Here is an 8,688-nt window from a genome sequence, read left to right as displayed (position 1 = left end):
AATTAATGTGGCAATTATTCTTTTAATATATTATTTGCATTTATTTGGAAATTTTCAGAATTCTTAAAGGCGGTGGGGCCGCGCGCGGGTACATTATAAATGCGATTAACATATATTAAAAAAAAAACTTAAATGAAACAAAACTTTACACAACAATTAAAAGATAAAATATTTACATAACGTAACAATAATATATCTATAAGTTACGTCTAGCACTACGATAACTAACTCACACAAATATCCCAAAGTTTCACAAACATCAGTCAGTTTCCACTGGAGAAACATCAACAAAAACATTATCATCATTTTACACTCTTTAAAAATCCATAATTAGAGTTTTTGTACAAATTCGTACAGTGAAAACCGACTTTAAACTGTTTATAAAAATCTAAGATAATATGTGAAGTTAGTTTTTACATTAAAAAAATGTAATTATCTAGTTATATATTATATTATATGTAATGTACAGACAGATAAATAATGTAACTTATAAGTAAATAAAAATAAATGACAGAATAATCTCAATGTACGGTCAGCAACAAAACTGGATATGGAAGAGTTTATCACTTCCCATATTAAGATCTAATTTCCTTTAAACAATACTTCTTTCTCAATTTTAACTCTTATTTCCTTCTCAATATAGTTTAAAATCCAACGGCAAAATTATAACACTAACAAACAACATATTGTGACGTTCACATAATTACAATTAATTTAAAATGCTTTTTTTTAACTTGGAATAATTGTTAAGCCCTCAAAGAACCTTGAGGTATTTTTACATCAACTAAATATAATCGATCCAGGATAAACGAGAATCCTCTATAAAAGAGAGGCATTGTTTGACGACTAATCCAACAGAACGGAAAAAACGACCACCATAGGCGAGAAACTTGGAATAGAGACGGTTTGACTCTCGTTTATCCTGGTTCGACTGTACAGCTTTTTTAATATCTCATAAAATGAACATATGAGAAACAATCTGTGGGTTTCCACTGCTGTGACAATATCAACACGTGTAGTCTTTCTTTTGTCAGAGATAAGTGCAATGAAAACCCACACTAATGTCCACAAACTTAAACATCGTGATAACATAAAATACACTGCAAATGCAATGAGTATAAAGTCTTGCAGAAATATATTTGTATTTACAATCTTGTAGTCTTCGGTCTGCAGAGTCCGGAGACCGAAGACCAGAGACCGGGGTCTCACTGGAGACAGGCCTGCAACTTCTCGATCCACTCCTGCGCAGCATTAGCGTCGCTTGCACAGAAGTTGTACGTCCGTCGACTCGTCCGTAACTGAAATAAATTTACATTATAAAAATATTAAATAATTAACTCGTGAAATGCTTCAATTTACTTTTAGGTCTAGCTAGATACCCAGGGGTAGAGACAGGCTAGGTCATCATATCTAGGCTAGACCGTTAGGTCTAGTAGTAGCTGGAATTTGGGAATTTTTAAATTTAAAATCTGTAGTGTGATCGCGTGTGATGTCATTCAGTCCCTACTCGACATCAAAATCATACTTGCTAGTGGAAACGCACATTAAAAGATTCACAACTCACATCAAAGAAGGATCTGTCGTCGCACTTCTTGGGCGGTCCGGGCGCCGGCGCCGCCTGCGTCACTGTTATCACCTCCGCTAGATCTGCATATAAAAATATAAATCATACTAGCTGTCGCCCGCGACTACGTCCGCGTTATTAAAGCAGCTTAATAAGTAGTATATGTTCTTCCAGACTATGTTCTACATCTGTGCTAAATTTCAGTGAGATCCATGCAGCCGTTATGGAAATACCTTCAAACAAACATCCATCCATCCAAACATTTGCGTTTATAATATTAGTAAGAAGTAAAATAATGCATTCAAATGTTAAGAATGTAAACAAAATAATTTACCAATAAATCCTTTACAATGCGAATCTTCCATCGCGTCGTAGTACCTCAGTTGATGCTTGATGGAGTCCAGCACGAACCAACTGTAATACATCGATAAAAATATATTAACATAATTAAAATATAAAAAAACATATAAAGCTTTTTCATACGATTGAAATAAGAGATAGCGATATATATCTTGACAGTGGTATATCATGGTAAGCTAGTGTAGTACCGTTGCTTCCATCCTTTGAGCAGTGCACCGCGCTTGTAGAGGTGTCCCTCGTGAGTGCGATCCTCCGCCACGTTCGAGGAGAACTGCTCGTAGTACTGCTGAGACGAGGACTGTAGCGTCGCCACACCTGCATGGTAGACAAATAATACATGTTTATAGAAAATATCATAGACTAGCTGTCGCCCGCTACTCCGTACGCGCGGAATTCAAACAAACATCCATCCATCCATACACCTAAACATTCGAATTTATAATTTTAGTAGGACTGCTAGAAGTTAACGTAGTGTATTTCTTCACATACACGTGAATGTGTCGTGTTGTGTGCATGTGTACGTACTGTTGGCGACGTTTGTGCGCAGGTCTCGGTCGCGGTCTGGCGGCGGCGCCTTGTACTTTGTGCACGGCAACGCGAACGTCTCCGCGCACCGCTCGTGGCACGCCGCGCCGCAGTCCACGCAACGCACGCCCGTCTGTTACCATACCAACCATTAAACAATGTTTATGTACGAAAGAGAAAGAACATAGGAAAGAATAGTAAGACTAGACCCTTGTGAGTACCTCTAGCGGTCCCCATAGTAGATCACCGCAGTGGTCGCAGCGAGCAGGCGCAGCGTGTGCTGCGGGGGCCCAGCGGTGTGCGGGCGCTGCGTGTGGCGCGTGCGGGGCGTGCTGGGGCGCCGCCGCTAGCCCGCGCACCAGCACCTCCAGCGTGCCGCGCCGGTGCGCTGCCGCAGTCGCCCGGCGCACCACACTACTGCACATCGATGCATTGCGCTGCAAACATACCACAATAGATATTTTAAAGTAGAGGGTCTTATTCAATATTTAGTGGTAAACTATGGCATATGTGTACGGTACCTGTAGCTCTAGAGTGTTGGGCAACTCGAGCTGGTCCCAGCGCACTCGCCACTTCTGCGGCAGATGGCCGAGCTCGAGCTCCAGTTGTCGCACGCGCTCCAGCAGACCGCTGAAGGCGTCCGGCATACAGCGCGACACGCTGTCGTAGCCCGCGGTGACGACGCGACGTGCCGCCCGGGGCTCAGCATCGCCGTTCGGCACAAGGTCCAGGTCGTAGGGCGCGCCATGAGACAGCTCCTCGCTAACGTAGTATTCCCACACCTCCAGGCAGTTAATCGCCGACACCGGCCGCAGCACCTACACACATATGACAAAAATAACATGTACATCCAGAATTCCTATTTAAAAAAATATTCGCTAGTAATACATACGGGGTTGTCAAAGTCTGGCGTGTAGAGGAAGTTGTAGAAGAGCGGTGTGCGCTGATGTACGCGCTCCACGAAGTCGAACAGCGAGACGCCGTGCGCCGCCGCGCGCCCGCCGCACTCCTCCTCGCCCGCGCCCGCACCTGTCTCCACACCCTGCACACAACAAACAAACATACATCTAAACTATCGTATTTATGATGTTAGCAAGAAGTAAGATATATTGCAAGATGAGCATTGTGTTGTAGCAGACATTGTACGCACCAGTCGTGTGACGTCAGCGCGGCGGTCGTCAGCGTGCGCGAGGCCGAGCTCCGCGCGTTGAGCTTCACTATCAAACAGGAAGGTACGGAAGCGACACGACACGCTGTGGTACGCCACGAAGCGCAAATAGTAGTCATTGAACTCGAACGCCAAAGGGAACTGCTTTACTAACTGAAAAAAATATGTTGTTAGTTTTTTTAATAAGCAAACGGCTCAATACGATAAGTGCAACGCGCAGTAACCTCCTAAGGAGTTATTTTTTTTTCAAACTTTTTTTAATAAGCTAAATCATTCTGGACCATTTTGATGAAAATTGAAAATTTGAATATTATTTAAAATTTTACACTGCGATGGTAGCGCCGTCTGTCGGATCCAATGTAAAACATTGCAAAATCAACAACCACTAATTAATTAAAAAAACATTGTCCAGCGGACAAAATTGTAAATCTAAACCATTCCCAGATCCCCTTGAACACACACAAAAAATTTCATCAAAATCGGTCCAGTCGTTTGAGAGAAGTTCAGTGACATACACACTATATCTATATATATATATATATATATATATATATATATATATATATATATATATATATATATATAAATATAAGCGTAAATATTCGTAATAAGAACTTGACAAACACTTTAAAGGAATTCTACATACATTTCCATTCATGAAGCATTAGTTCGTTCATTTATTACAACAACTCAACGTTACCTGATGTACAGCGTCCAGGAACATAAGGAATGTAGGTGTGAAACCCTGCTGAGGTGCGGCGGCAAGGTTTGAGCGCTGCTGGAACTTATGCCCCATGGCAAGCCACTCCTTCTCCACTAAAATCCTGAAGCCCTCCAGCGTGCGGTAGTATGGCTCCAGGCAGATCTGAGCCAGCGATGATATCTGCAATACATTTTTATATTTTATATAAATAAAACTATTAATAAAAACACGGATATACGTCGCCAGATGGCGTTAATATACAAAATGCAATTATTATGAAAAATTTTATATCGAAATATTATAATTATTAATAAAAACCGCTTAAAACGTGCTATTTTTCACAATTTGCCTGAACATGCAAGAAAATGAATTTGATAATTTTGTTAATTTTCAATATTAGCGTATGTACCTGCGAAGTAACATCCCAGCCATCCTCAAGCGAGAGCAGCACAGAGGAGCCCTGCAGGTCGAGCAGGTCCACCACAGCCCCAGACAGCTGGAACAGCTGTCGCAGCTGCCACAACCACCCCGACTCCTCCACCAGTCTGCACATTTAGCGTAATATTATGAAGACTAGAAGAACTAGATGGCGCTGTCCTCACAAAATGTATTTCCAATGTATATTTTAACTTTTAGAATATGATAGCGTCTCTCTTAAAAGTGAATAAGGATAAAATTCTACAGAATTGAGTTTTCGCTAACCGTAGGAAGCCGGGATGGTCGTGCTGCGGAGGCGCGGATGGTGCGGCGGCACGCAGCAATTTTTTAAAAGCGTGCTTGGTGGCGCGCGCATCGGGGTACTCCACAGGCACGGCCTGCACCGCGGGCGCCTCCGCCCCGCCCCCGGACACGCCTCCCGCACCGCCCTTGTCTGTCAGCACGTACAGCGCAGCTCGCCGTGCTCCGCCCCCGCCTCCGCTGCTCTCACCGCAAACTGCGACAAAACAAATAAAATAATATTTCTAAAAATTGAAACTGAATTAAATATTTACTGCTTTGAACATATCTAAATGTCTAAATTTCGTAGAAAACCTCTAACAGGCTGTTACTACACTAACCTGAGTCAAGATCAGCGGTGGAGAGTCGCTGCTTGGGCACGTAGAGCTCCAGATGCGAGGGCTGACGGCGGTCCTTAAGCGAACCCCAACGACCGAAATGCCGGCCACCCGCAGCACCGCCCTTGCCGCCACTGTTACGCCCCAACACCCTGACATTATTAATATAGGAAAAAATTTAAGCTCCTTATGAATTTGGAGCTTTTAAAAAATTATTCAATCGTCTTCTGAAACTTTTTTAATCGGTGTAGCGAGCTTCAGGTTAACACAAAAATACTTCGGGATGGAATATTGAGTCCGGATTAAATTTACAGTATTTATAAGGCAGATGTTATAAAAGTGAGAATTATTAGATGATGGTATTAACCCGAGCGTGCCGGTGGCTTTGGCGAGGAGTGGTGTGTGGTGGTCCTCGGGCAGCAACAGGGACTCCAAGCTGAGGGAAGCGGCCTCCAGCTCGCCTCGACCTGCCGGCGTGCACGCAATCAACGCGGACAGATAACGCTCCTGACAACAAAAAAACATTCATGTTTATAAAACGATTTCAATAAAGTTACACTATGATAAAACAGCTTTCTATTAGTAAAATATATTTTTTAATCAGTTAAATAATTTTTAAGCTTTACTGAGACAAACTTTTTTTTATGGTGCTAGAATAAGTAATTTACACTTTGTATCACGCACATGACGTCATTAGACTTAGGTATCATGTTATTGTACTAGTGTAGTATACCTGCTCCAAGCTGGATGTGGGCTCTGTACCGCTCTGCGCTGTGCCCGGCGTCTGATGGCTGGAACCTTTCAGCATACCCATCACACCTTTATGATGGGAAGCACTCGACCTGAAATATTTCAACACTTTGAATTAGACATTGTGATACTACGCAGAAGGGTTAAGCAATGTTGTTCATTATTACAATATTAATAAAGGTCATTGCCGCGTGTACCTAGCTAGTAGCGCGTGGGTTCGCGGGTGTCGCCAAGTAAGCGCAGGCAGACGTCCCTGGCGATAGCAGCGAGCCGCACGTCGCAGAGACTCGTCGCTCACCGCTGCAGGCACCGCCACCACGCACGGGTAGCTGCATCACAACACTTATATACATCTCATTATATCTCTTTAAAAAAGTAACTGCTTAACAAGTTTCAGCAGTGGAAACTCACTCTAAACCTGAACTATTTTCAAAGATTTCTCATATTTTTATTTGTTTGTGAGGCTGCAGACTGACCTTCTGCATAGTGTATAGATAGCGTTTGCATGTGTCAGCCGGAAGGGTGCGCTGGCGAGGCCGAGGCGCGCCCAGTCGCGGGCGTATATGCGCTCGCGTACGCGCTCCAACGTGCGCGCCGCCGGCGGCTCCGCACTATCCGTGCCACCTAACTCAAGTTCTTCCACTGTAATAACATAAAATAGAGATCCATAAACATGAGATAAATATAGTAATATTGTTGGCGATCCAAAAAGCTTTTTTTTTACAAATAGCTACTAACACAGCGTTTTCTTCACCTTATGTACTACAAAAGCGAGTTAAAGCAGCAAAGCGACGTACACTCACAGGACAGTGTGTCCGCAGACAGCGAGGACATGAGGGGCGGAGACGTCAGCGAACGCGCGTCGGCAGACGGCAGCACGTACTTCTGCCGCTTTGACGGCTTGGGCTTTAATCCAGCACGTCGAGCTGTCTTTAATAGAGTCTTCTTCGCGAAACCTCTGCAATTAAGACTATGGTTCAGTAGGTAATTTGATACAGGTCAAACACACAAAGGTTATGTATCATTTTCTTTTAGCGTAATTTGACTTTTTTGTCTGAAAATATTTAATTCTAGAGTAACAAAGTATTTTATGAATGTTACTTTGTGTATTTTATTGCTAATATTGTATTAAATGATTAAAATATGTGTTTTTATGTATGCGTGTGCGTACTTAAGGGTATGGTGTTTAGTAGCGTGCAGCGGTGGCGGCGGCGCGGGTCGTGGTGCGAGGGCGAAGTGTAGCACAGCGGAAGCGGGATGCCGCAGCCGCGCCACCTGCTTGCGGAACGCCTCAGCTTGTTCACCGCTCACCTCTTCGTCCAGCACCACCTGCACAACAAGCACATAAACATTAGACATAAGGTCCCTCGAGCCGGATACCTTAATTTCTATGATGACCAAGGGAGATATAATAGTTGTACATTCCACAATAACATTTTTTATAATATTAAAATAATATACAGTCAAACTATGCAATATTTTTATGACTTTCCAGAGTTTTTTTAATTTAATTTAAAACGTATAATAATCTATTATTGTCGTGAATTAGTTAAGGTACAGTAAAATACATATGTTACCTTAATAAGTTGGAATGTGGCTGCCCTGAGCTGCAGGCCATCAGACAGCGGCTCCAGCTGCGGGCCGTGCGCGCGCACCGCCTTCTCCCGCGTCAGTGCGCACAGCGGGAACGAACGCACTACTGTCTGCTCGCACGCTGACATTCAAAGCTTTTTTTATATAAACAATACCTAACCGACATGTACATCGATATTTTTATATACCTTTGCAAGAAAGTTTAAAACAAATTACTACAGCAATCCCTTAGTGTTGATTCTAGTCAACCTAAATAAACCTTAAACGATTATGAGTTTGACAGAATGAATTATATTGATAACTTTAAGCATTATTCCCTTTACACATTTCAATTTTGCCATTTTAAATACAATTTAAAAAAATCTAAGGCAATGATGTTATCAAGGTTTTAGCTTTTTAAAATATTACTTACCGAAAGGATCAATAGGCGTGCCTTTAAACACAAGCCTGTAGTTGGTGAGGAATAGTGCGCCCTCTGCCGGCAGCAGCGGCGACTCGCGCCCGTCAGCCACCAGCACAGCGCGCAGTGCCGGCGCCGCGCCCGCCTCGCCCGGCACCATGCTCGGCGCCACGATACGTGCCTGAATAACATCAACCAAATTATATTCCACGACATCTTATCACCGAATAATAATATTAGTTGTGAATAACTACGTTAGATATGCAATTTGGCGAGTTCACAATTTGTCAAGTCAAATTAAAAATTGACATTTTGCCTATGAAGGTTTACTAATTTTGCTAGTATACACCGTACCTTTTGCACTGGCGGCAGTCGTCTGCTCTCTCTCGCAACAGCATCCAGCGTCTCTAGATGCATGTGCACCACGCCGGGGATCATCTGATGCAGGCAGCGGACATGATCCGCCGTCACCCCGCCCTCGGTACACACCTACATTCAGTAAATAAACATTGCACTCAGAGTTAAAGGTATACAATAAGGAAGTTATATCGACGAGTAAAAACAGTTTAA

At 43.0% G+C, this 8,688-nt stretch overlaps 1 protein-coding gene across 1 annotated transcript in view; it reads right to left on the bottom strand.

The window, feature by feature from the left end:
• Nucleotides 1–454: 454 nt before the first annotated feature.
• The window catches only part of Sbf (SET domain binding factor), an 18,111-nt gene continuing 9,877 nt past the window's right edge, over nucleotides 455–8,688 (bottom strand). Inside the window, exons 10-31 of the mRNA XM_013315926.1 lie at nucleotides 8,473–8,607; nucleotides 8,131–8,299; nucleotides 7,703–7,839; nucleotides 7,297–7,454; nucleotides 6,929–7,083; nucleotides 6,602–6,767; nucleotides 6,323–6,454; nucleotides 6,109–6,217; nucleotides 5,743–5,882; nucleotides 5,379–5,527; nucleotides 5,023–5,254; nucleotides 4,730–4,865; nucleotides 4,318–4,500; nucleotides 3,600–3,770; nucleotides 3,342–3,491; nucleotides 2,971–3,267; nucleotides 2,671–2,886; nucleotides 2,450–2,582; nucleotides 2,113–2,239; nucleotides 1,899–1,978; nucleotides 1,565–1,647; nucleotides 455–1,298 (exon numbers count right to left, since the gene is read on the bottom strand). Of these exons, the coding sequence (XP_013171380.1) occupies nucleotides 1,206–1,298; nucleotides 1,565–1,647; nucleotides 1,899–1,978; nucleotides 2,113–2,239; nucleotides 2,450–2,582; nucleotides 2,671–2,886; nucleotides 2,971–3,267; nucleotides 3,342–3,491; nucleotides 3,600–3,770; nucleotides 4,318–4,500; nucleotides 4,730–4,865; nucleotides 5,023–5,254; nucleotides 5,379–5,527; nucleotides 5,743–5,882; nucleotides 6,109–6,217; nucleotides 6,323–6,454; nucleotides 6,602–6,767; nucleotides 6,929–7,083; nucleotides 7,297–7,454; nucleotides 7,703–7,839; nucleotides 8,131–8,299; nucleotides 8,473–8,607 (3,351 nt within the window). The 3' untranslated portion in view covers nucleotides 455–1,205. The remainder of the gene's footprint in view (nucleotides 1,299–1,564; nucleotides 1,648–1,898; nucleotides 1,979–2,112; nucleotides 2,240–2,449; nucleotides 2,583–2,670; nucleotides 2,887–2,970; nucleotides 3,268–3,341; nucleotides 3,492–3,599; nucleotides 3,771–4,317; nucleotides 4,501–4,729; nucleotides 4,866–5,022; nucleotides 5,255–5,378; nucleotides 5,528–5,742; nucleotides 5,883–6,108; nucleotides 6,218–6,322; nucleotides 6,455–6,601; nucleotides 6,768–6,928; nucleotides 7,084–7,296; nucleotides 7,455–7,702; nucleotides 7,840–8,130; nucleotides 8,300–8,472; nucleotides 8,608–8,688) is intronic.

This window comes from Papilio xuthus, unplaced genomic scaffold (genome assembly GCF_000836235.2).
Source record: "Papilio xuthus unplaced genomic scaffold, Pxut_1.1 DF826949.1, whole genome shotgun sequence".
NCBI lineage: Eukaryota > Metazoa > Arthropoda > Insecta > Lepidoptera > Papilionidae > Papilio > Papilio xuthus.
The sequence above is the reverse complement of the archived record's forward strand: the minus strand, read 5'-3'. Positions and strand labels throughout refer to the sequence as shown.